At 34.2% G+C, this 27,117-nt stretch overlaps 3 protein-coding genes across 4 annotated transcripts; 1 reads left to right on the plus strand and 2 right to left on the minus strand.

Moving 5' to 3' along the window:
• Positions 1 to 618: 618 nt before the first annotated feature.
• LOC148934065 (uncharacterized) lies at positions 619 to 1,818 on the minus strand. The gene is made up of 2 exons (XM_089062372.1): positions 1,477 to 1,818; positions 619 to 1,194 (listed from the first exon to the last, which is right to left on the minus strand). Exons 1-2 carry the CDS (start codon positions 1,519 to 1,521, stop codon positions 790 to 792), a joined length of 450 nt encoding a protein of 149 aa, XP_088918498.1. The 5' UTR covers positions 1,522 to 1,818; the 3' UTR covers positions 619 to 789.
• A 539-nt stretch (positions 1,819 to 2,357) lies between these two features.
• Positions 2,358 to 7,234, minus strand: LOC125223564 (uncharacterized). 2 transcript variants are annotated; one of them, XM_048126765.2, is made up of 13 exons: positions 7,021 to 7,234; positions 6,255 to 6,371; positions 6,036 to 6,162; positions 4,757 to 4,884; positions 4,604 to 4,673; positions 4,406 to 4,508; positions 4,037 to 4,154; positions 3,859 to 3,940; positions 3,520 to 3,581; positions 3,318 to 3,390; positions 3,159 to 3,239; positions 2,966 to 3,046; positions 2,358 to 2,771 (listed from the first exon to the last, which is right to left on the minus strand). In XM_048126765.2, the coding sequence occupies exons 2-13, from the start codon at positions 6,287 to 6,289 to the stop codon at positions 2,604 to 2,606; spliced, it is 1,128 nt and encodes a 375-aa protein (XP_047982722.1). In that variant the 5' UTR covers positions 6,290 to 6,371; positions 7,021 to 7,234; the 3' UTR covers positions 2,358 to 2,603. The 2 variants fall into 2 exon arrangements, with proteins under 2 accessions (XP_047982722.1, XP_047982720.1); XM_048126763.2 differs by having other exon boundaries at positions 6,255 to 6,484.
• Positions 7,235 to 14,677: 7,443 nt separating this feature from the next.
• Positions 14,678 to 25,834, plus strand: LOC125222808 (protein SEMI-ROLLED LEAF 2-like). The gene is made up of 19 exons (XM_048125632.2): positions 14,678 to 15,155; positions 15,840 to 15,914; positions 16,150 to 16,265; positions 17,165 to 17,279; positions 17,356 to 17,484; positions 17,982 to 18,029; positions 19,330 to 19,487; positions 19,588 to 19,784; positions 19,896 to 20,188; positions 20,376 to 20,525; positions 20,623 to 21,003; positions 21,086 to 21,235; positions 22,022 to 22,094; positions 22,698 to 22,825; positions 22,947 to 23,153; positions 23,235 to 23,366; positions 23,454 to 23,582; positions 24,753 to 24,983; positions 25,357 to 25,834. Exons 1-19 carry the CDS (start codon positions 15,021 to 15,023, stop codon positions 25,474 to 25,476), a joined length of 2,967 nt encoding a protein of 988 aa, XP_047981589.2. The 5' UTR covers positions 14,678 to 15,020; the 3' UTR covers positions 25,477 to 25,834.
• The last annotated feature ends 1,283 nt before the right edge of the window (positions 25,835 to 27,117 follow it).

The raw sequence follows: 27,117 nt of genomic DNA on the forward strand, positions 1-27,117 counted from the left end.
CTCTTTCTCTCTCTTTTTAATACATTCACCCACCTTAACACATTAAATATTAAAATTATGTGCCGACCAAAAATGTGTCATTGGACAGAATAATTCTATTTCTTCTTCTGTTTTATCCTCTGGTTGATATATTTGCCTACAATTTCTTGTAACTGGTAAATAAAATATTATTCATTGATGGTAGATACTAAATTTGCCTCGTGTTCCAAAATACAACTAGTAAAAGATAAATGGGTTCTCATTTGTCAACCTTAATAATGCTAGTCAAAAACAAAGTGAAGTATGGCTAGAAATATGAGCACCATCAACCTCAACTTGATCCACAATATAGGCACTAGAGCAGCATCAGTATATCATCAATCAATTGATTCTCATTTCTTTCTTTGTCAAAGTGGGCACGTATTTCTTGCAGCTAACCACGGCAAGATGCACCACAGTGAGACAAGGTGAGACAAGGTAATGACAGGGGAAGAAATCTGTGTGTTATTATAATTGGGGTTTAAAATTTTGATGTGAATAGTTTGGTCGAATACTTAAAATTTGTGAGAAAAATGATAAGAAAAAATAAAGACAAAAGGAAAAAAAAATCATTATTCTGAAAAATTCACATGTGTCGAATTGTCGATTCAAAATTACGAAAGATCTGCGCATTTTATCTCAAATTAAGAAAGGTTATCGAATTTAATCTTTTTTTCGATATCTCTCAGATAAGAAATAAAGTAGATTGCTTATGTTCATTATTTACCAAGGTCGGAGCTAATCCGGATAAAAAAAAACACCACCTAAAACTTACACAGAGTGCTTCCTTACGCCAAAGATGAAGCACCCAACCGCAATAGCAATGACAGCAATAGTGGATCCCCCGACCACAAGCATCGGCCCCCTGACAACAGGCCGGTCCTTGATTTTGTCTTCGAGTACCCAAAGCTTGCTTTCTTCTATTGCCACATTCTCTTTCCTTTCAGCCTGTATCTTGCGCATTACAGCTCTTATGATGATGAACCTCCGAATCTTCATGATCCAAATTTCCTCCTCCGGATAAAAGAAACCTATTTCTATTAGATTGCGCCATGATTTGCAAACACATTTGCACCTTACAATGCATTCAAGCTGGAGTTTTCTGATGATATATCTAAAGATGTCTGGCGGTAGCTTTCTGAACAAATCAGTTCCCCCTTCCAAACAGTTGGCGATCTTCATCAACACATGCAGCAAACAATTATTAGACTAGGGAAAGTAGGTGATCAAGAAAAAACTATTCTTGTAATTATTGTATGCTTTCATTCAGCTGTTTCTTTTTATCAATCTTATTATGGAAAATTTAGTAGTGTAATAAAATTTCCGACTTTAATAACCTAGCTATATTTTGTGCTTCTATTGCATACATGTCTTGGTTGAATTGCTATGTAAAAAGGTTATAGATAATAGGAGTATGACGAGAGGGTATACATGAATGTTTGGGGCCATACATCTAACCTGTGAGTCTGGGGCATTGAAAGAGGCCTCACCAACAACCACCATTAGCCTAGGCAGAAATTGTAGTACTAAAATAGATGAGAAATAGTAATAGGATTGGTAGGTTTTGAGAGAGACGAGAGAATGAGGAGAGGGGGCGTGAGATAATATAAACAGAGGAGAGAAGCGGCACGTGACATGACATTCGCTGGCGTGAGATAAATACTATTGTCAAATTACATGAAGCCATAATTATCTAGTACTCCAATATTTTTATGTTTTGACAATATTAATTCACAAGCATAGGTATAGAGGTATATTATATAATTTCATTATACACATAACACATGTTGCTATTAACGGACCATAACTCACTACAAAAACAATTATAAAATTTACTCAAATTATTCTGTAATTGAAATATTGAAAATATAGGGATTTATCATATAATTTCAATCTTTCATCATCTTATTAATTTATACACTAAGAGCAATACATTAAAAGTTTATATTATATATTTTTGAGTCTAATAATATTCCACCATTGAATGACCCATATTATATTATTATAATATTTATAGGAATGTCATACATTCATATCATATAATATAATATCATTCAATGAATATAGGTTCTAATTACATAAAAATTACTTATAATTTTGAAATCTTATCAATATATATTACTCTATCAAAATAAAATTTATAAAAGACAAAAACTGTTTATTACGAAGAATATATAATATTAAAGAAATTTGAATAACAAGTTTTTTTATTTGGCAAACGAATAATTTTTTCCAAGAAACTACACCAGTAGAATATCTCTTATTTTCCAAGATATAGTCTAATATTCAGTTTTTTTCCATTTATTTCAATATTTTATAATCAAATTAGAGCGAAAGCATGATTATAAACTAAAATATATAAAAAGAAAAATTAGCATTCGGCGGTATGTTTTCAATGTATGTCAACAAGTATCAATATTGAGGGATGATATTCGGAAAACCAAAGCAACTAATGCTACAAGGAAACATATGTGATATGTGAACAACTTCTCTGATAACAGTCAGTCTGATCTGCTCTCTCTTTCTCTTCTTAATCTTTCTAGTGTGTGTGACAGAAAAATTGTGTGCAGTTAAACGCAAGCGGACTAGGCATACGAGAAGAGCTCTTCCTCTGTAACTAAATAGGGTGGTGGAAGCACCTTCTTGGCAGCTGAGAAAACATCTGGAAAACCGATAGGGGCTTCAGTAATCGGTGAATCCAATACTGCATCTGGAATGGCATCCAGCGTCTCCTCCAACAATGATTTTATTGTCTGCAAGTTTAGACAATGTATGTCAAGATACTTTATGAATATTCACCTAAATTTCTTTCATTCTCTTATCAACATTGACAAGTATTCTTGTTTTAATTTTTCTGCCAAATTATCTCTGCACTATTGAGTACATATTTCCTCTCATTTAGTTATGAGAAACGTATCATGTAGCATTTGAAAAGATAGTAGCCTACCGGGCAGGTGTGTAAAGCAGCATCAACTTTGCGCTTCCACAAACCATTTCCGGGGGATGAATGGAAAAAACCAAGCAAAGGCTGCACATACGGATCAGTTTAAATGTCAAATCAAAATAGCATATATCTTCTCTAGCTTACTTTAAAAATAGTAAGAAATGTTGATGAAATTAAAAAAAGGTTGCATCCATACTTTTGTAATCTCGCGAAGATTTGGTCTAGGTTCGTGATGTTCCAAGACTGAATCTCCATAAACCTGGAACTGTTCAAGTACCTGCATAGCAGAATGTAGATGGTGCTGAGAAAATAAGTATCTCCACAACCACAATAAAATCAGAGATAGGTGACCAACCTGTCGCCTTGTTATAGTGCTAAGAGGTGCCCCGTATACTGCACTATCAACATGTCCCAAAACATTCCATGGACTGGAAGAAGGTCATTTTAGTTTTCAGTCAGCATGGATAAGCAAGTAAAACGTGAATACAAATGAATAAGTGGCTACTGTTGAAACAGCACGTAGATATGAAGAAATGTAGAGATAAATAAGTACATACTTGTGATAAGCTGCACGTCCAACCATAACCCCATGGGCTCCTTCTCTCAGAGCTTCATTTACCTAGTTTTTTGAAATACAAAATACGAGGATACCGGAAGAGTGAGTGAGTTATTGTCTTGGTTAATGACGTCTGTGAAGAGAAATTTTACTAGTTAAAAACAAGAGGCTCTGAAGAGACATCCTTTCATAAAGCTCATAGCAAACAATTTAAAAGAAAAAAAAATAACCCATATGATTCTGAAGAAATTGAGTGTAAACCTGGACACTGATTTAAAGAAAAATAATAATACAGGTGCTTGGTGAACATATTTACAAGACATGTTAGACTTGAAATTACCTCATCAATAGTGTTTATGCCACCATTGATGGTGAACCGCAAATCAGGAAAATCACGCAGGAGAGCATAGAAGAACTCATATCTGGAAAGAGTTGAGATAAGCATAGCAATGGGATAAGAAACTGAGGCAACATAATACGTGACAATGACAATAGATAAAAATTCAAAAAAATTGTACTTTAAGGGTGGAATTGATCTATTTTCTCTGGGGCTGATTCCATTAAGTAGTGCCTTCCTGGAGTGTATTATGAAATGCCTTGTTGGTGATTGAGATGAGACCTTATATATGAAATCACCTGCAGAGAAACAAAAATGGCTGCTCATTACAGAGGAAAAGACCCAATCAGAGCATATCCATATCACCATATGCAGCCAGCAATCACAATAATTGGTACAAACAACTTCACATACATGAAGTGAGTCACCGAACAATTGCAATGCAAGAAATATAAAGAGAAACTCATATCTTATTTTAGATGTGTAAGCAAAATACTTTCAAAAGGAAGAAAACTATACAGCACTAGTCTAGGAAGATGGAAGCACTTACAGAGTTCATTATATGAATCGTGGTCATCGACACCAATTCTGCATTTGACACTAACAGGAACATTTGTATTTGCAGCAATTACTGTCATGGCATCAGCAACAAACTTCCCTTGTAAAAGATAATATGATTAGGTTAGATAGCTTGCTGCAATAACTATTAAAAAATACCTTAAAATTAGTAAGGCACCACTGCACACACCTTTGGATCAAGCATTAAACGCACCCCAAAACAGCCTTTTCCAGCAACCTTTGGACTTGGACAACCACAGCTGCCAACAATGTGTTGAGTATTAAAAATAGTAAAAGTTAGAGAATGGAATTAAAGGTGTATGCCTGTAATAAGAGAACAAACTTGAAATTGATTTCATCATAGCCATAAGGATTTGCAAGTTGAGTTGCTTTAGCAATGTTTTCCAAATCGTTTCCCCCAATTTGAAGCACTATAGGATGTTGCTCTGGACCAAATGCCAAGAATCTATCCTGGTAACCATCGAGATGAATGACATCAGATAAATAACAAAGGGAAATGTCACATACGCCCATTTGATCAGTTATATTCCGGACTAAATAATGCAGATTCGCATTAATCATACTGAAACAATATCAAGAATATCGAAATTTCGTTATACCGTGATTTTCAGTTTGATATGATACCATACCAGAATTTTCATATCATACCAAATATATATATATATATATATATATATATAGGATTTTGATCAAAACAAGAATTGGTTTAAATAAAGAAATCAAGGCCAACTTCCAGCCCTATATATATATATATATATATATACGTGACAGTGGGTCAACTTTGGGGGACGATGGAGAAGAAAGGGGAGTGGCGGCAGCAATTCCAGCGGCGAAGCAATGGTGATTTTAGACGAAGTCGAGGGGAGAGGAAACACAAACAGAGTCAAGAGGACTTTAAATGCAGAAGAAACAGTGCAAACCCAGCGGTTGAGGTGAGGCCAGATGGGAAGAGGGTTTAGGATTGAGTATGTGTTCGAGCATGAATGTGTGAAAGTAAGGTAGGGCAGCAGATTTCTTAAAAAAATAGGATTTCAGTAGTATTATTTTTGGTGAGACCGATATTGACTGTATAAACAATTGAATGTATTGTTAAAAGTTAGGGTTTCACGCATTAAAAAGAAAGGCAGAGGTGACAGTTTTATTAAAATTAGTGTTCCACTTATTTTGGTGTGATTCATGGGGCACATCTTCTGTGCCCAGCACTTCTGACAACACTAAGAGCAAAGCATCACATCTTCTATTTGATATAAATCTCACCATAATCTAATCTTGTTCAAAAACATCCATAATGAGCATTTCCTAAGATCTAGCAAGAGAACTGCCCCATCAATCTTAATTATTCCAATATTAGTTATATAAAAGGTTCCCAGTGATTGCTAGTAAGGTTTTTGGTCTACATAATGTTAGCTTCCATCTTTATTACCGAACCCAGGTTAGTTGATCATTGATTCTTTTCCACATTAATCTTATAAAATCAGGTCCCACTCGAAGAATTATGATAAACTTGGATTGGTTTGGCAAAAATGTGCAATATTTGGATCATATCAGTGCATCTTTTCTTTAGGATAACAGACTAGAAAAACAGTGCAAGAAGCAACTACCAAATTCCCCTTCTGAAAAACAATTGTTTCTGCAGCAATCATTTCTGAATACAGCCAAGCTTTTTTGGATATGATACGTGCCAAAGTTCTATAGTGGTTGTCCGTCAAGTCCATCATTGGAGCAATACTGCATATCAGAGTATAGAATTAAAAGATAATCAAGCCACTTGACCACCATATTCAAAAAAGATCTCAATATCTTAAAATCGGATGTATCACCTGAACCACGGCGGAGGGTAGCGGGTGGCCACCATAGTGCTCTCCTTGTGAAACTGGCACTTCAGATTGTAGTGATGCAATTTCCTTGATTTGGTATAATTTAAGTTGGAGAACAATCTGCCATGGTTTTTCAGGACAACAGAATGAACAGGAGTTAAACAAGTAGACAAAATATGTCCGGTACACTTGATCATCCCTCTAAATGGACCGTGGCCTGCTCTTTAATGTACCTATCCATCGGATAGAAAGTGAAATCACAAAGGGCATGGTAATTTCGACTAAATGGAGACTTTGAAGATGAAACCAAATAGTTGAATCCCACAACTAAATGATTTAAAGATATTCATACTCCAGACTAAATGAAGTAACTAACTTCAGCAAACACATCCTAAAAATCTTAGCTTGGCATTGTTCTACATATATTGTAACAAAGATCTAAAACTAAAGGTCAATTGCTCATAACCCACTTTCTAGGATACCCAAACATGAGAATAAAAATCAAATTAAACAATACAAATTATAAGACCTCAGACAAATATGCAAACAACAGCGTTAAGCAGTTAACAGCTACATCAAAATCACCACTTCATAAACCCAAACCGCGAATTATTACAACTTGAATCATTTAACCCCATCCCATTAGTTTCCACATTTGCAAGTTCCAAGAACACCCACAATTACCTTCGTATCTAAGAACAAAATAGAATTTTTATCCCCCCAGGAAAGACAAAAGAAAGAAAGAAGCTAAAGGAGAAGAAAAACTTACGAGTTACTAGAAGAGAGGCCTAGGTCTCCGGGACTGTAGAGCGAGCAAAATGAAGTGAATGTATATATGCGAGTTCAGGGAATTTGGGCTTTTCTATTTCTAGATTTGGAATCATAGGCACCACAAAATATTAGTAGTATCATCCAAATCTAATTTTTCTGCCAAGCATAAAGGTTCTACTTCTACTGCCAATCATTCCTTTTTTCTTTTTCTGGGTTCTAATTTCTACTATAACTATTCATTGGGATTTAAGAACCCTAATTGTTCGAATTTCCTTATTGACAGCCTAATTGATTGATTTATTATTTTTAATTTTTTTGTTCAAAACGCATACCTGTCTTATTCTTCTTAATTGATTTACGATAAAATAAAAAAATGGGAACATATATTTTATCTTAAACATGTAGTTAGGCGTGTTCGGTTTCCTAGATAAAGTAATGGAGTACCAATCTATAATTGAGTTGTGAGATTATTTTAATCCTAAGATTAGTTATTACTAACTATCTCATGATTATCCATCTATGATTGAATTGTACGATTGAATCTCATGAACAAACACACTGCATATTAAATAAGGATACAATCTTACAAACCGAACACCCACATATATTATTATATGACCTAAAGGTTCGAAAATTGATGGTCATGGCTTTGCGAAACTATGAATTTACAAAATAAATTTGAATAAGATAATACGTGAAAATTATTTGTTAATAATTAACAAAATTTGCAATTTTATTGAATTGAAGTTGTACCATGCACATGTTACAATTTATAAGCGAAAGCATAGCCAACGCCGTAGTCTAGACTACCGACTATGTACTTCGAAAAAAAGAAATGGAGGATAAAGAGAAAAAAAAAAGAAAAGAAAATTAAGCTCGTTGCAAATCTTTGAAGTTAACTTATAAAATTTTAGTTGAATTACCTTATCCACAATTTAATTGAGTCGGCATAGTTCTCTTGACTAACTTACCTATGACTATTCATCTCACTGTGTGGGGTATATGTTCTTTCTCATTGAGTCATTGTCACTATCTACATAGTGTTCCAATCTGGCTCTTGACATTTGAAGTCTGTATGTGCTCAATCATCGAGTGACAAAGTAACATCCATGTTTTCTCGTAGAAGTCAAACTCTTTTTGTCATCCAAAAGTCTACCACTAATACTGAAATCTTACTCAACAACGACGGTGGAAGTTGGATGACGAAAATGATAGAGTTTTATTTACAGTTGAATGGGAATCAAATATACGATACTTTAATCATATGACTTTGAATGGTTTCTACATATTTTCGAACTTACAATAGTGTGTTATTCCTATTGTAGGAGGTGAAATGAGACGTGAAATAAAGCTCGAATTGAGAACAAGCTTATAAGAAAGGTCATGCAAACTATCAAATTTGACAGTTGGCCCAGTTTAGGTCGCCGACTCCATAACCATTCTAGCGAGTTATTGGGTCCGTACCTAGTGCCCAGCTAGAAATTATGCACACTCCAAAGAGATCTCAGCGAGTCACTGGGTAGTGACCCACTGGGAACGACGCTCTTTCACGACTATCAGTTTGTGAGCGATTTTGGGAAGTTTTTAGGAGTTTGGAAGCAGAATCTGGATCATTCTTTTAGACACATGAAAATTGAGAGAAAACATCATGGAAGAAGGAAGGAAAGAATGGAGATAGATTCAAACTCAATTTTGAGTGGCTAAATTTCTTCATTGCTCTTGGCATGTAGCAGGGTTTAAATTGCTTTAATGTTTGCTTGATTATTGTCTATGGTTGAATTTTAACTTTACCATTATTGAGAAGTCATGATAGGTAAATATTTGAAACCATTATCTAATCTCTCTTTCGTTTGGATCTTGGTTGGAAACCATAGGAGGGAAATTCGAGATTTGATACTTGAGAGAAAAAATCTTGAGTGGATTGATAGTTTTATATGTCAAAATTGATTTGATCTCTATTGCGCTTTCTCGTGGACATTAAGATGTACTCCCTCCGTCCCCAAAGAATATACACTTTGGGTTCGATACTGGTTTAATGTAAAATTGGTAAAGTAAGAGAGAGATAGAGAAAAAAAGTAATTAAAGTACGTTAGTGGAGAATGGGTTTCACCTCAGCAAAGTGAAAAGACTTTTCAAAATTAGAAAGTGTATAATCTTGTGTGACAAACTAAAAAGGAAAGAGTGCATATTCTTGTGGACGGAGAGAGTATGATTTTATTATGGTGTTTAACAGTTAGTGAGTAGAATATTGTAGACGTGTTCAGCTTATTTTAGGTTTACAAAGTGTTCGGCGAATAAATAGTGTAAAATAAACTTTATCCTCATTTGCACAGGTTCAATTAAAGAAATTCATCAACGTGTCATTATATTATGAGCCCGAAACATGTTAAGAGCAATGTTCTTTACCTAGTGATTCCTTTAGTTTCAGGTTTCCTTCTTTTTCATTTATTTTTTTAATCCTTGTTACTTCATTTTCATTCCATAAAATTTTCCTTTGTAGCCCAATTAAATAACCATACGCTTCCAAGTGGTTCGACGCCTTTAATACTAAAATTAGAATTGTATTCTTGCAGTAGTTGTAATATTATAGACAATTAATTAAACTTGATTATTATTCATTCATTAATATAAAAACTCTAAAATTACACATAACTGTGAAATATCATTTGAGAGCTAGTACTTTTTGTTGTTTTTATTTGTCTATGAGTTAAAACATCTTTTGTGGAATTTTTGGTAAACATGCTATGATTTTTAGTTATTTATTCAATTGTTTTTCTTTGTTAGCTCTTGTAGTTATTACAATTTCTCTTGTGCTTATACATTTATTTGATTGGTCATCTTATAAATGCATGTGGATTTTACTACGATACTCAGAAGATGAGTAGTTTAATTTGAAAGAAGAGAAGTTGACGTCTTTGCCAATATAATCGGGAGATTTGAGCCTTTGAATGAAGCAAATTTATCTTAGGGGCTTTTAGGAGTTATTGTCTTGGTTCTAGGAAGGACACTTCGGTTCTAGGTAGCAATCCACAAATTGTATGCTTCGGAGAAGATATAGTTTTACATTAGTGATAGCTTAGTAACTCTAGAGACCGTAATTCAAGGAAGTCCTTTAGATATTAGCTTTTGATTGTGGTTCCTAAAACTCTGCATTACTTAGCCTGCTTTGTATTATTTGTTATTTATATTTTTATGTTTTCTATTATTTGTTTGTTTATTTCTATCTAGTTTAATTAATCCAACCAAAAATTCGTGTCTCTAAGTATATGACGCTTAGTACATGATAGACAGTTGCAATCTTATTCCATGTGTTCGATATTCCGGTACTGACCTTTAGCTATACTAGATTTACCTTGTATACTTGCAAGTATTTTTAGTGCTAATAAATAGTGCATCACATGCAACTTGTGATATTGCACGAATAGATTTAGTCTGAAAATAATCTAAATAAATCATATGTTTTGATTTATTTAAACTGCAAGATATTCCGCTGCCCCCAACAAAAATTACATTGGTCAATGATACCAGTATGAGAAACTCTTTCTCATGGATTGACCATCAATGAAGGACATCAAATTTTTTGTGGAGGCCCACATCATTGAAAATAGAGTGTGATTCCAAGTACGTGCTTAATTCACTAGTAGTTCTTGAAGGAACTGACAGCGGAAGCGGTGTGACGGACTAACATAATTTAACAATTACTAATGGCACAAATAAATCACATAATAATCAGATCTATTTAGCAGATTATTTAGACAATAACTATTCGCGTAATTCTCACATGTATCATGCTCATAACTTGAATTAATCATGCTTTAAGAATATTGAAACCTAAAACATGCTTTTCTACGGAGCAGAAATAATACCTAATTAATTCTCCAAAGAATTGAAGATGGCTAGCAGCTTCTCCACGTGACGCTTTGAATACTAGACCATAGATCTTCTCTCTGGTTCCCGAACTGTACTCCGATATCAGTGTGGGCTGATCTCACCAGAATACTAGGACTTAAATAAAGAAGACAGAAGAAATCCTTTTTGGAATAGGAGAAATTTCGAGCTCCTCTTCGACAGAGGGAGACGAAAATTATAGTATATATAAAATTAAAATTATTATTTATGTCTCATTTATTCTCCTATTTATATTAAGTTCCTTTTGGGCCCAGAGAGGGATCTATGGAAGGTTTTGGATATGGGCTCATCAAATTTGCTTTTTACTAATTAAATTGAACCCACAATTTAATATAAGCTATAATTGGAATATTATGAGCAGTCACTACAGAAGTAATATTGAACTCTCCCTATCCAAATCTGAAATTATAAGTAATCTGGGTTTCCGTTTTAACTTTCATTTCCCGCGCTTAAGATAAAAATGTCCATTAATTAATTAATGTCTGCTATGAACTTAATTAATTAACTTCTTATTAATTTCAAGAGTGGACTTAGCATGAAACGCTTATTTATTATTCATAGAGTAATTAAACTCCAACTAGCTAGGTTTCGAATAATAAAACTTTGTTTCGCACTCATCTTGAGGACATTATCAAACGAGACTCTTCTCGCGCACGATTCAATATAATAGCAATCCTAGCACCGCTAGATATTAATCACCACTACCCAATATATCAGGTTTATTGAGTTACGAAAAACCCGCACCATTTGATAAGTCAAAGACCTCGCCTTTCAGTAGATAGCCTAAGGACAAGTCTTGCTGTTAGATCCGTTCAGTGCTATACCACACCAATGTCATCTTATTTCAGTAAGGCTTAGAAATATGCGGACTGACATTGCAACCTTTCTCGATGGATAGTCTAATTCCATCTAGGTTGTGAAATTCTTCTTTTTCTTTGTTTAGGACTGACCGTGTTATCTTAAAGTGGACGCCGCCCACAACCGGTCTACTAAAACAAAGACTTAGACCTTGTTAAGTTAACTTATACATTTAAACATGCAATTAACATCCATTAAATGTAAAACATAACAATCATTATGACAAAAATAATATGTTTTATTCCTTGGAAAATAAAATAAGAGTTTTACAGTATTCAATCACTCGAAACGTGATTTCTAGTATACAAACTCTAACAGTTCTAGCCCTAGTGACCGTTGTATAGATATTCAAATTGGTCAACTATGTCTGGATCAACAAAACTACTACTCCTTCTCTAATGCTCCCTTCGTTTTCACCGTATTGAGGGCATTTCTTTTTTGCACGAGATTTAAGAAAAATTGTGTTAAATAGGTTAGGTAAATGAATAATAAAGTAGAAAATGAAAAAATGTAGAGAGATGAAGAGAAAATAAAGTAAGAGAGAGTAAAGTAAGTGAGAAGAAATGTATTGACTTTTTACTATGAAACGTACCAAAAGTGCAAAATGACTTTATTATTATGGAAAGGGGGGATTACTATGTTTGAAACTATGTTTAAAATCCAAAATCATACGGCCCTGACACGAGAAGATTGTATTTGGTGATAATTGTTTCACTTAGTTTTATATTCCAAAGAGTGAACTACACAAATGGTCCCTGGACTATGGGTTTATCTCGCCCATAGTCCCTGGACTTTAAAAATATCGCCAGTAGTCCCTGGACTAAGGGTTTATCTCGAAATTGGTCCTTTTGGTTTTTTTTTGGTACGAAAATACCCTTTGATATTATTTTGGGGGGTTTGGGCAATTTGGTCTTTTTACACTTTTAACATTTTAAATCTGATATTATTTTAGTTATGTACTAACTTTGATATTATTTCAAAATTATCATTCTTCTTCCATTTTGTTATCCTTTACTGAATTTGTTTTTTTAATTTCAATATTAGATTTAATTTTACAAAATTTTAAATTTTATTTTTTAAATATCAATAAAATTTTTTAATTATAAAAATTATTAAATAGCAAAAATTAATAGTTATAATCAATATTTGATAGTGTATAGTACTATGTAATTAATAAGGTATGACAACGCCTTAGTTTTAATCAATATTTAAATAGCTTTAATCATAAATAGATTATATAACACAATTTATTCTGAAATAAATATGCATCTAATGTAAGACTAATATAATTTTTGTTTATTAATTTGAAAACAATCAAAATTTACTAGAAAATTTCAACAAAAATACTCCTATATAAAATTTTAAGTAGGATCAAATTTTTAGTCAACTTCATAATATTTAATCACAAGCAATTATAACAACCGAACGGAGACTAAATAGAATAACTCTTATTTTTCCATCATGATTAATATTATTTTTCTGTACTTCTTCAATTCAATTGAATATTATATTAAATAACAAAAATTAATAGTTTTAATCAATATTTATAGTGTCCATGAATTAATAGTTTTCATTAAAAAATTTATTGATATTTAAAAATCTAAATATTAAATTTAATTTTATAAAATTAAATCTAATATTGAAATAAAAAAAAATTCAGTGAAGGATAACAAAATGAAAGAAGAATGATAATTTTGAAATAATATCAAAGTTAGTATATAACTAAAATAATATCAGATTTAAAATGTTAAAAGTGTAAAAAGACCAAATTGCCCAAACCCCCCAAAATAATATCAAAGGGTATTTTCGTACCAAAAAAAGCCAAAAGGACCAATTTCGAGATAAACCCTTAGTCCAGGGACTACTGGCGATATTTTTAAAGTCCAGAGACTATGGGCGAGATAAACCCATAGTCCAGAGACCATTTTTGTAGTTCACTCTATTCCAAAAATAGACCACACATTAACACTGGCCAGTGTTGGTGGTGTCCCGTGGTGGTGGTGGTGGTTTTCCATGGTCTTCGTCACTTTTTGGTCGCCATCAATATATTTCTCGTTTCATGCCAGGGTGTGAGTATGTGATGTCAAAAGCTTGGGTTTGGACCTCCTGCTGTGCTGCCCACCACAGCAGGGGCTGTTGTTTCACACAGAAAATATTGAAATCGAACCGAACCTATACCCATAATTAGGGAATACTGGATCCAACTCCCAAAAGCTTTGATCTAAGTTTATTTCTTTTTAGCCCTAATTATGGGTATAGGTTCGGTTCGATTTCAATATTTTTCAGTTTTGGCCTCTGATTTAACGTTTAGTTTGTTAGAAGTACTAGTTCTTGCCGACAATGGCCTTTTCAATTTTTGCTCCATGTGATATTTGTAGTGGCCTTGTGGGTAGTTGTGATGATTTTAATTTATTAATCCGAGCCTAATTTTTTTTAACACTTTAATTATGAGTTGTTTTTCAAATCAAATATTTTTACGATTCGAGTTTTTCCGCTCTGCTTTTGTGTTTTAGGCTTTTTAGCATTTGAGGTATTTGTTGTTCTGCTATAATTTTTAACCGTTGTTATTATGTGTAGGAATGGAAAAATATAGTACACCATACTGAATACATCAAAACTATCTATATAAGTAAATATTATATCATCATTGCACCGAATTTTTTAATTTTGAATTTCGGTATATCAGATTTTGTATATGAGAGATTTTCCATACCATATGGAATACAACAAAATTATTTCGCAATTAATGTAACCATCCATGTCCTTATAGTTATACCACAGCTGTCACGCTCGACTTTGAGTCTTGTCTATTTAATTTCCTTGGCACAACCGAAGCAAGGCTGGATCGACAAAACTTAGGTAATTACAAAATTATTTGCCCACACTCATCAATGTCTAACTATAGAGAATTTTTTAAGAACAATAGAGTGAAAGCCGTCAACCTGGCCTTGGGCATGCAGTGATACTATAAAATACATAGAAAAATAAAGCAACAATTTGTGAATCTCCCACCTTTTACCGTTTGAAGGTCGTTGAAAAACCTCCCCCCATTTCCTCAATTCAGTCCCTAATCCAAAATTCCCCTCAAATCCACACACCTTTCTAATTATTTCCCCATCTGCGATCCTCATTCTCAATTTCTATCTCACAATCCCACATCAACTGCCCCGATTCTGTTATGTGGAGGTGGAATCGAGGGCTATAGTTTTGCTCAAGGGCTGACAACAGGAAATGGGTGGGATTTCGAAGCGGATCATGCCGGTTTGCGACAGCCTCTGCGTCTGTTGCCCGGCAATGCGTCCCCGATCGCGCCACCCCGTCAAGCGCTACAAGAACCTTCTCGCAGATATATTTCCTAAAAATTTGGTGAGCTCAATCTTTTAAATTAACACACTGGATCACCGATCTACTTCCTGTGTTTGGTTGATTCTTATTTTGAGTCGATTGAGGTCAATTGCATCTTCAATTCACATAGGACGATCGTTAATTTTGGATCATCGCACTATGTGATGGAAGACTAGATTGTGAGTTTCGTTCCTAATCTGATTGAGACTCGGATTAGGGCCCTGGAGGTTTCTGATGAGCAGTTGGAGTGAAAATTTCACTCTATGCATACTTCTTCTTATTGATAACTTCTTTTTAATTCTGTTACTTCTAAAATGTCTTCCAAGTTATTCAATGGATCACTGTCCTTACACTATTCAGTTGGCCGAAAGTGTAAATGCTCTCTCTCCTATATTTACAGTTGAGTTTGTAACACTCAAGAGAGAATGTGACATGAGACCATGGGGTCAGGGTCATGTTGTTGAGTTTGATGGTAGCTCTAAATGAGTGACAAAACATTTAAGCACAAGTATGGAGGTTTAGTTAGAATAACAAGTATGTTTGATTTGATTGGCTTTAGAATAACTTCTGAAGTAAATTTCTCAAAGATCTGGAGACCAGGAGTTTGGCAGAAGTATCTGAACTCTTAAGAATCTCACGCTACAGTTGAAGTTATCTATATTTCTCCCCTCATAATATTTTCTCATTCTGGCCCTCTTTTTTCAGGATGAAGAACCCAATGACCGAAAAATCAGTAAATTGTGTGAATATTGTTCCAAAAACCCTCTACGAGTACCCAAGGTTAGGTTTCTAGTCACATTCTATGTGCATGATTACTAGTTTTCTATGCTCATACTTACCATTATCTCTTCAGTATCATGCTCTCATTCATTTCTCTTATCATCATCTGCACTGTAGAGTTTATTTTCCTTATTGTCATGGAACTATTCACCTTTTTCATTTAATAGTTGTAATGCTTTATATTTTTGTTGGCTCTAAGAGACTAGTATTGACTGTTCATGGCTTATCAAACCAGATTACAAGTTTACTTGAGGAAAGATGCTACCGGGAACTGAGAAATGAAAACATCAAGTGTGTTAAAGTTGTCATATGTATCTACCGGAAGTTGATTATATCTTGCCAGCAGCAGATGTGAGTTCAATTATATTCCTCTTCTAGTTGAGTTGTTATTATCCAATTTCTAGGTTTCTGTCCATAAAAGATTCTTACATTTGCTAATTGCATTCAAGAGTGAGGTTCTTACATTTCTCAGTAGTAATAGTAAATATGAATCTATCATCATATTCCCTGCTGAACAAGTTATACAGAACACAAATTTGGATGACATCCAAGCTAACAGGGGCTCTGCTTCTCTATTGTTCCTTCTTGAATATTTAAATGTCAGGGATCACTTTCTCCCAAGTCCCAACCATTTGTCAGCTTCCGAGTTCCAAAAGTAGAGTGAATTAAAATGCAATATCAGCATTTTCCGCCTCTATGATATTCTTTTTTCTGTTGTAAGAGATTATGCTTTGGAGATAATTGATAAATACAGTGAAAAAATAAATGCCTAAAATAAGTTATAGATACTGTAGAAAAGTATCAAAACATATTAGAGAAAAGTAGAAGTTCATTATTATCACTTTACAAAGCTCCTATATCTATTACAAGAGACTAAGCCTGATTAGAATACATAGCTGATGTGGGATACTTATTCTACAAATATGCAGATGTTATCATATGAGTACCTTAGCCTTCAGCCAGGCCTGAAATAATAATTTCTGCCATGTTACATATAAGTTTGTCACCAGGTGTTACATTTCATCAAGTAAGGAATATTTGATCTAATTTTGCAGGGAGAAATATTAATATTCACAACCTAAATGAAACTATCTCAAATGGATGTTATAATTGAAGTGTCTCTAGTTCTTGGTTGTAATTTAGAGTGGATATCTACCTTGTTCAAACATTTTAAGCATTTATGTTGTACGTTTCTATCATTTTATAGAGGCCATTTGGCATGACTAATAGTGCCATGTATTTTCTTTCAGGCCTTTGTTCGCTGGTAGTTTCCTCAGTATCATTCACATCTTGCTTGAGCAGACTAGGCAGGATGAAATACGAATCATTGGTTGCCAAGCTCTTTTTGACTTTGTAAATAACCAGGTGATATTCTCATCCCTTTTCATCGATATCTGCATTTGAATGACTTAACTGACGAGATAAAATTTCTTTTTTTTAGAAGGATGGTACCTATATGTCAAACTTTGAAGGTCTGATTCCAAAACTCTGCCTTCTAGCTCAAGAAATGGGAAATGATGAAAGGATATCACAACTACGATGTGCTGGGCTTCAAGCACTCTCTTCTATGGTAAGTTCATTATCATACATCACCAATTTCAAAGAAAACGCAAGCCAGCAGAGAGTGATTTTTCTTGCAAGAGTTTTATGTTGACTAAGTTATAATCTGCCACATTCATGCTTTCTACAGATCATTCTTCTCACTAGGATCATTTCTTGCCAAAGTGCTTTCAAATTTCATACATGTGGCAGCATGGGTTGAAAAATCTCTTACACTTCCACTCCCATTTTTGAATTAGCTTGTTTTAATTGGGTAGAATAATTCCCTATAAGAGTAGCTGTTAGCCTGTTACAAATCAGTGTCTTCAGGCAATGAATCTTTGAAAAATAAATTTCTCTATTGAGAAATCACATGTTCTGGGAGATCCGAAACATGAAATAGATAAGGGAATTTGAAACTTAAAACTTCTACTCATTTTAGTCAATTCTATGATATGTAAAGTTCCCTCACCCCTGCCAAGTAAATTTTGATCAAATTGATAATTTTGACTAAGTATTTGATGGCAGATTTGGTTCACGGGTGAATTTAGTCACAAGTCAACGGAACTTGACAATGTAAGTCTTTTTCGAGTTTTCGTTATATTTTATTTTTGATGAAGTTCTTAACTGTCCAAGTCCTTGCAATCAACGTCAACTTCATATCTGAATCATTCTGTACACTTATATTCTCTCCTCACATTTATTGGAACCCGGGCTGAAAAAGTGTGAGCACACTTATATTACCATTTTAGCCCGATCATCAAAAGTGTGCACTTTCCACTTTTGAAACTAGCACACCACTAATATCTTACATTTTACCCTCACTGTATCAACTTATGTACATAAACAATTAAAAACCAAGCATGACTCACAAACTTACCTAACATTTACAATTAAACACATTATCCTTATAACAAATGTGGGTCTCATTTCCACTCATCTACAGACTTATCTAAAATTTATTAGAACCCGTGCCAAAAAAGTGTTAGCACACTTATGACGGACATGAGGGAGTATATGTTCTATGAGCCTATTTAGGTAAGTATCTGACAGCAGTTACCTCCATCCTATGCAAAACTTATGGATAAGTCACCTTTCATTGAAACTCTTGATATATGTTGGATGTACCTGGGCCCTGCTATTGCCCCACTGAAATCCCTTTACCTGACCAGAACTCAACGAGAGAGTCTAGCTGACCCAACGTGAATTACGGAGCCCTATTCTACTAAATTATAGTGCTTTTAGGTGTCTTACTATTTGAGCTAAAAAAGAACTCATTCATTGATGTGGGACTGATGCTATAAATTATCAAGATTCAAGGGGCATATTTGTATCTTATTTCTTAAAGAAATCAATTCTCCATCTAGAGAATATCATTCCTTCATCTGGAGAAAGTCATTCCCTCACATAAATTCTGTACTATTCACTAAGTATGATACTCTCTCTTGCTTGGGTGGTTCTCTATGGAGATTCAGATTTTACCTAGAATCATGTAGTCATCAGCATTCTACATTAGGTCTTATCAGTTTTATATGCTTGGCATGTATTGACCATAAGGTTACTAATATAATGTTCTTCGGACAGAAACTTTTTGTTAATCTAAAAATAACTTTATTTGCTTGTTATTTTGAGGCACCTTACCTCCCAAATTGTGCACACTCAGTGATATTGCTAGATAATGAATGGATATAGAAGAAGGGATGGGTGTGTGCACTGCTTGCCCATTTATGCTCATTCTTTCCTCAATAAGTTCTTTGCATATATTAAAGAACTTACATTACGCTTGAACTATCATGTCTACTTCTCTATCTCCTGATAAGGTGTGTTATTGCTACTTTGCTGTTGATTAATTATATCTTCTTTATCAAAAGATCAGGTTGTTTCTGCTGTCCTGGAAAATTATCAAGACACTGATAAGGAGACCAATTTTTCAAATAATAGCACCCAGGGAAAACAAATGCCTTTGTCATCAGATATCTTGAAAAGAGATATTTCTTGGAGAAGGATTGTTAACGAAAAAGACTATTATACCACGTACTTTCTCATTCCGGAACTTTAGTACACCGATTTTATTTATTTTCTCTGAATGCTTTGATTTGTTGTCACTCTCTTAGCTATAGCTTCCTGAAAACAGATCAGATAGAGGTTGCCCTAAATTCTGGTCAAGAGTCTGCTTGCTTAACATGGCAAAGTTGGCGAGAGAGGCTACAACAGTGCGGCGTGTTCTTGAAGCTTTGTTCTGTCACTTTGATCGCAACAATCTTTGGTGTCCTGATCATGGGCTTGTCCTTCCAGTGCTTCTGGATATACAATCAATAATGGAGAACTCTGGTCTTCATCTGTTCAATCATCTTAATTTGTTTTAATAATATATCAGTAAAGCCATCCTTTTGTGTTGTGTTGCCTTCTGAGTTCAGCATTTCTGGTTCTAATGACTTGCAGGGCATAACACTCATTTCTTGCTATGTGCTGTGATCAAGCATCTCGATAATAAGAATGTTCTGAAAAACCCAAATATGCAGATAGATATTGTTCAAGTTGCTATCTCCCTGGCTCGAGTAACAAAGGTCCAGCCGTCTGTGCAGATTATTGGAGCGTTTGGTGACATGATGAGACACTTGAGGAAAAGCTTACATTACACTCTTGATGACTCAGAATTGGGAGATGAAGTTATTCGATGGAATAAAAAGTTTTACGCTGTTATCGATGAGTGCCTTGTTCAATTGTCTTATAAGGTCAACTATTTATTATCAATATATTTGATAGATACCACCAGTAGCTTGACAGTATATTATTGTTCAAATGAGCAGGCTGTAGCAAAAATGTTTTTGTGGCTGTAATCTACAAATCAGTTTCCCAAAAACACAATAATTTAATCAGATGTCAAAGAGGACTTATAATAACATCGATTTTTTATGGCAGGTAGGAGATGCAGTGCATATCTTGGATGCTATGGCTGTGATGATGGAGAGCATTTCAAGCACGACAGTTATGGCTAGAAACACCATTTCAGCTGTCTACCGTGTCGCACAAATTGTAGCATCCAAACCAAATATATCGTATCAAAACAAGGCATGGCTCTTCCAAATTCAGAAATATGATTACGTCTCATTTCGAGTTCAACCTTATACATGTAAAGTCGTCTTACATAGTTTTTACTTTGGCATAGGCTTTTCCTGAAGCATTACTCCATCAAATACTTTTGGCCATGGTCAGTTCAGACCATGAGACAAGGCTGGGAGCTCATCGCATATTTTCAGTTGTACTTGTCCCTTCATCTGTCTGCCCACAAAGACATGCTGATTTAGAGAGGACACTTTCCAGATCTGCTTCTGCATTTTCTTCTTCTGCTGCTTTATTCGAGAAAATAACAAAAGAAAATGGTTTGCCCCTAAATATTGTTGACCAAGCTGATGACATTTTAAATTCTACGGAAGAAAATCCCAAAGACCAATCCTTACTTACTCGACTTACATCCAGCTATAGTAGAAAGCCTACTTTCAAGAGACATTCTCTACCTCCAAGTTTGAGTAATGTGGAGAAGGAACTGGTAACTTAGTGGAAATTCATTTTTAATATTTATTCAAGTGAACAGTAAGGTTATTGTTTGGTGACACTATGAATTTTCGCAGAAAGGAATATCTCTGAAGTTAAAAAGCCGGCAAATAAGTCTCTTGCTTTCTTCGATCTGGGTACAGGCGATCTCCCATTTGAACACTCCTTCAAACTATGAAGCAATTGCACATACATACAGCTTGGTAGTGATATTTTCACAAAACAAGGTAATAGTTTACATGGTGAATGCTTCTTCACTAAGTAACAATGGATGTAAAGTAATAGACTACTTCTTATCAAAAGTCCCCATTACTCAATGAGTTAATAAAATAATCCAAATAATTTGTTGCACATTTTTATAAAGACTGATAAGTGGGAGAGATATTGCAATAATGCCTACATAAATACTAAAGCTTTTAGGGAAATACTAATATCTTGTACTCTCTATTGGCACAATGGGTCACCACCCTAATTAATATTTATATTAAGTTTTTTTTTGAGTTTTTGACAAAATATAAAATTTCTTCTCCAATCACCTTTACCGAATAGTAATGTGAACCAGGTTGATAATAGAAACTTGTCTAAAGTTAAATGATTTCTTAGGAAGCCTCAGGGTATTACTCGTCGGCAAGGAGAAAACTGAGGTTTCTATAGATAGGGTTGGATGAGAAATTTGTGTATTCTTTCTAAGGGGAGGGTATGAAACCTGGATTTTTATTTCTAATCTAACCTGTAACTCCGTCATTGAAACATGTTCACAGCCATAGCCTACTTTTCTTAACAAATAAAAGATGTGCGATTAATCCATACCCTTTAATAATGCTTATTGTTAGTTGTTACAGTCAATTATCATATAAGATCCAAACGATACTATTCTCTTTTCCATATGCTTTTCATGGATGATTTCTATGTTGGAAAAGTTTTTCTCCATCATGTTGTTACATGCAAGGGTTTTCACCTGAATAAGTTTTACAGCTTTGTTGACACCTATTCTTTTGATGGTTGGGTATCAGAAAACAAGTATTGACATCCTCATTCAAAGTTTCCAGCTAGCAATTTCCTTAAGGAGCATATCTCTTCAAGGAGGTCAGTTCCAATTATTGAACTTGAATTGAAGATACATTTTGTGAATCTATATCAGTGTATTTATCTTGAGACGAATGGTGGCGGGTATATCAATCACCAAAAATGCTCAAAAGTGTACCATTGGACCTCTAATTTCAAGAGTATTCTAGTCTTGTTTTGTACTTTTAGTTTGGGGATGGGGGTTGCGAATGTTTGCTATTTTGCAGTTTTACCCACTCCTGGCCCTTCTTTGTATGATACATAATTCAGCAATGGCTTGAGAGCTTCGCTCCATTATGTACTAATGCAAACTTTCTTCCCTTCAAGATGTGATTCAAATCTGTATTCAGAGTTGCAACGGCATGTGGGATTTTGATGCTATTGTCGCTTAAGTTGTACCACTATTGCTAATATAGCTTTCCTTGAAGAAGAAAAATATATTGGGGAAGATGCATAAAGGAGATACATTTTGGATTTTATGCTGGATATAGATTATATATATTTTCCTTGTGTAATATTAATTGTAAAGTGATACAAAAGATTACTATGATAACTATCAGATTTATCGATGCATAATTTTATTGCTAATGCAAAGTTAATAAACTATCTCACTCATTTTTCTAGGCTCACTTCCACCATCTCAACGAAGATCGCTTTTCACCTTGGCTACATCGATGGTCATTTTCTTATCAAAAGCCTACAGTTTTCTTTTTCTTGCCACCCATGCCAAGTCTGCCTTAAGGGATGAAATAGTAAGTTCAAAATCTGTTCATTTTTTACATGCCCCTAGATTAATTAAGCCTTGATATTTCTTATGATCTGAATGAGCACATGAAGTATTGCAGCTATTCTCTAATTTATGATTTTGAACAGATTGATCCTTTTCTCCGCTTGGTAGATGACAGCAAGTTACAAGCTCTAGATCAAAAAATAGTAGTTGGTGACATGGTAAAAAACTATGGGTCAAAGGAAGATAATGAAGATGCATTAAAGTCGCTATCCATGATAAATATCAGTGATGAGCAGTCTCCAGAATTTTTCGCTTCCATGATTTTGAAAGCTATGGAGAAGCTATCTGATGTAATGTTTTTACCTGGTTGGATTCTAAACCATTCATCTTGGCTGGTTAATGATACTCCATAAATCTTGTAATATGTGCAGGATGATTTATTCAACATAAAGGAGCAGTTGCTTAAAGATTTTATTCCTGATGATGTTTACCCGCTGAAAGTGCAGCTAAATACAGAAACTTCTGGGCAAACCTACCAACTGGGTTCAAAAGAACTTGCTGAGGTTCTTCTCTAGACTTTAATGATTTCTGTTTGTTTTAATCATTCAAAGTTACATCTCTTTGCCCATACCTGTTAATTTGTTATGCAGGTGGAGCATTCGATATTCTCAACAAGTGATGACTGCCCAACTGAGTCATTTGTTAGCCGAACGGATTCATGCTCCCAGTTGACACTGGGAAGTCCCAATCTACTGGGTGTTGATCAATTTATGAATATGGTATGTTGGCATGTTTTCTTGTATTGTACATAGTGTCCATTAGGTTGGTATGCTTAGACGTCTCGCAATATCATGCCCTAGGTTAAACGTAATGGGTCCGGTTGAGGATCACTTTGAAAATGTGTTTAAAGTTACAATAAAGAACATTAAATAATCACTTTATGCAAAATTTGTTGTGGAAAAAATTTTGTATTTGGTTTTCTCTTTAATTCCTCCTTGAGTTCTGACTTATAAATCCGGAAACAGAATGAGTTCATATAAAATTAATAAAACTCAATATGGTTAGAATGTTCTAGGACATTGGTACAAGGATACTTGCCTGAACCCAAGGATTTTATTGTGTTGTGTATGGAACAATGCCATTTTCAATAAAGCTTATAAGTTAACTTCAGTTTTAGTTTCTTAAGAAACTGGCTACTGCAGAAAATGGATGAATGCTTGTTTGATTGTTTCTAAATTGCCATATCCAGTGGCAGGAAGATTGATTCGGTGTTGCTATTTTGAGGTGCTCATGTTGCTTAGAATTGGGGCAGCAAGCTTCTGACATGTTAACCTTGAATACTTCTTTTAGGCTAGCACTTAATTTTTGAAATATGTACAGAAGTTTTTTTGTCTTCGTTTGCTCAGCTTATGGTAATAAGAACACAGTAGAATTGCAAAAGCCTCGTTTTTAGGAAACAAACAAGACCCAACTTATATTGGGCTTTTGCAAAACGAGTCACCCTGAGAGACGTTGTAGTGCCCCATACGTATAAATCTGATCCATTTTCATAAAATGAAATTGTTTGAGATATTTCATGCTCACATATTTTTTCTTGGTGACTAAGAATAACTGATCTCACCAAAATCTAGTCTCTGTCATGTTTGAAAGCCTGTCCAATAGATGCCGGTACCCTCATAGTTCCTTCAGACTATTTATCGATCAAATTTATCTACGATGGGCCAAATGAATATCACAACTCTTAGCCTCACGAACTGGATGACGTTGAATAGTCGAACTAAAGTTTCTTCATTTTCTTCAGTTTGGAGGTGTAGTAGGCATGCTATTTTACCAAAACTTAAGAAGAACCGGTCCCCTAGTCTATATGTTGTACCAAATTCAAAATTGTGGGTTGCAACTCACACATATTGTTGCCTACTGTAAATTGACTCGAGGTGAAACTGATCCAGGTCTCAGAGACGACAAAAGAGGTTTCACAACTTTCATTCAAAGCCCCCTCTGACATGCCATTCAAGGACATGGCAAGCCACTGTGAAGCTCTTCAGATTGGAAAGCAGCAAATCATGTCAAACTTCCTGGGTAGCCCGTTGACTGAAGACAGATTAAGCTCCTGTAGTCAGGACAGTGCCCAGACACATGACGTGTTGCCTCAATCATGTCTTGAGCCAGGAGATATAACAGTAAGTTTTTCTACAAAATAGATCCTTGCCTAATTTTTCAATCATTGAAGTGGTGGAGCTGTTTCTTAAAGAGGGTAGCGTACATTTAATTTGCACTGCTAAAGAACATAGATATATCATCCGTTAAGGATAAGCTAGATATTTTCCATGCAACGTTGAGAAAATGCAATCTTGGATTCTGGTATTTTGGCCCAAGCAGTGAGACTGCATAATTTTTTTTTTACTACCAGGGAAAAAAATTCTTGTTTTCTATCAGGAATAGACTCCCCATTCAGTTTCAGCAGTAGATACAAAAAACTTGTTCGAGAATTGGTATATTTGTATGTGAAATGTTAAGCTTAAGACTTGGTTTGTTGTGGAATTATCATGGCAGATGCAACTGCCCAGTGCTGTTCCGGGGAGTTGCGTAGCTGAATCTCAAGACGTTTCTGAGCTGCTTCATTTGCCAGTTTCGAGTCCGTACGACACTTTCTTGAAGGCTGCCAGTGGTTGACACACCTCTTTGTGTAGTGGAGGTGCAAAATCTTGATTATTATGCAAAGCATACATATAGAGGAAGGATATATATATGTACAGATATCTGTGGCATGGTGATTTAATTTATTATAAGGGTCTTTCATTTCATCGCAAAGATTTGTCAATGCCTGCCAGAAGGATTGCGGCTGCGGGGTGAAGGGTACCTCAAATTTCTCAAACACTAGAATGGCGAATGGTTGTTGATTGTATATTTCTTTTACTGTGTTTTTGGCGTGAGAAATTTGTAAAACTGTAAAATGTGTGCCCAACGCATTAGTTGGGATTGGAAGTATTCATCATTTAATATCAATTCAGTTATTATTGTTTTCTTTTTACCTATGCATTTTTATTTGGATATGGATTTCTCCACTTTTTCAGGACTGCATCTTATCGAATAAATTTTGATGGGAGTGAAATGAAAATGATGAACAAATTTATTTAATACGTAGGTATAGGCTGCGTTTACATAAAAACTTTCATAGTGATTATTTTCTTATAACAATCGCGTTTTCTCAAATTAAAACAATTAATTTATTTACTTACAAAATACTATACTTAAACTGATAAATTAAGTCGTACTCCATCATAATTTGCACATATCGACCACTTAGGGGGAGTGATCAATTGCTAGCTCAATCTTTAATTGTCAATTACAACTAATTTAAAACCATAAAATTTGTAGAAATCTAGTGGTCTATAAATTGTCATGTGTAAGAAAATTATTAAAATTAGGGTTTTAGATCAAAATGTCAATAAAGTGTATTAAATATTTCAATATCATTCATTGAATATATCAGTACAATTTAGCATTGATATTATATATATATTGTATTGATATATTATTATAGGTATGTTGACATTAACCTGCTACAATAAAAATACGAAAAATTCAAAAAAAAAATCAAATTTTGACATTAGAACATATATAAGTAAGATCTTGTTACAATCCTTTTAAAATTATCTTTAATTTGATATGTGTTGTGTCAAGAAATAATTTAAATTGAGATAGTTATAATCATTTAAAATTTTAAGATATTTTTTAAAAGTCGGTTGTAACTAATTTTTTGTTAATTGAAATTAATATTCTTAATTCATATATTTTGTAGACGGCATTGATATTCGTGGATAAATGATTTTGTACTTTGATCTAATGCCTATTAATGATTTATAGTTAGAAATTTAATAGGGAGTTAGCATATAACAAGTGTGGATCACCTGCTCTGCCAAATACTACAGCAGGATATACCGTGCTTAAAACGCACACAATTTGGAATGAAACGCAGCAACAGGTATGTTTATTTCTTCCATTTTTTTTTTGTTTTCATTTTCTTTACGTTATTTAAATTTTCTTATTCTTGTTTCTGTGCGTTTGATTTAGCTAATTTTAGGAGATAACTTTATCAAATTATATTTTAAAAGTAATACTTTTTAGCTAATTATATTTTAGAATGATAATAAGTAGATATGAACAGGAATTAAAAATCGTAAAAAAAAAGGAGATGAAAAGAAAAAGGAAAGAAAAAATATGAAAGATACCGAAATATCGAAATACCGGCCTTATCGTATCGAAAATACCGAATTTTCGGTATACCGTGACTTTCGGTACGGTATGATACCT

The sequence above is a fragment of the Salvia hispanica genome, chromosome 1 (genome assembly GCF_029641045.1).
Source record: "Salvia hispanica isolate PSC_SH4W2 chromosome 1, Shi_PSC_v1, whole genome shotgun sequence".
Taxonomy (NCBI): domain Eukaryota; kingdom Viridiplantae; phylum Streptophyta; class Magnoliopsida; order Lamiales; family Lamiaceae; genus Salvia; species Salvia hispanica.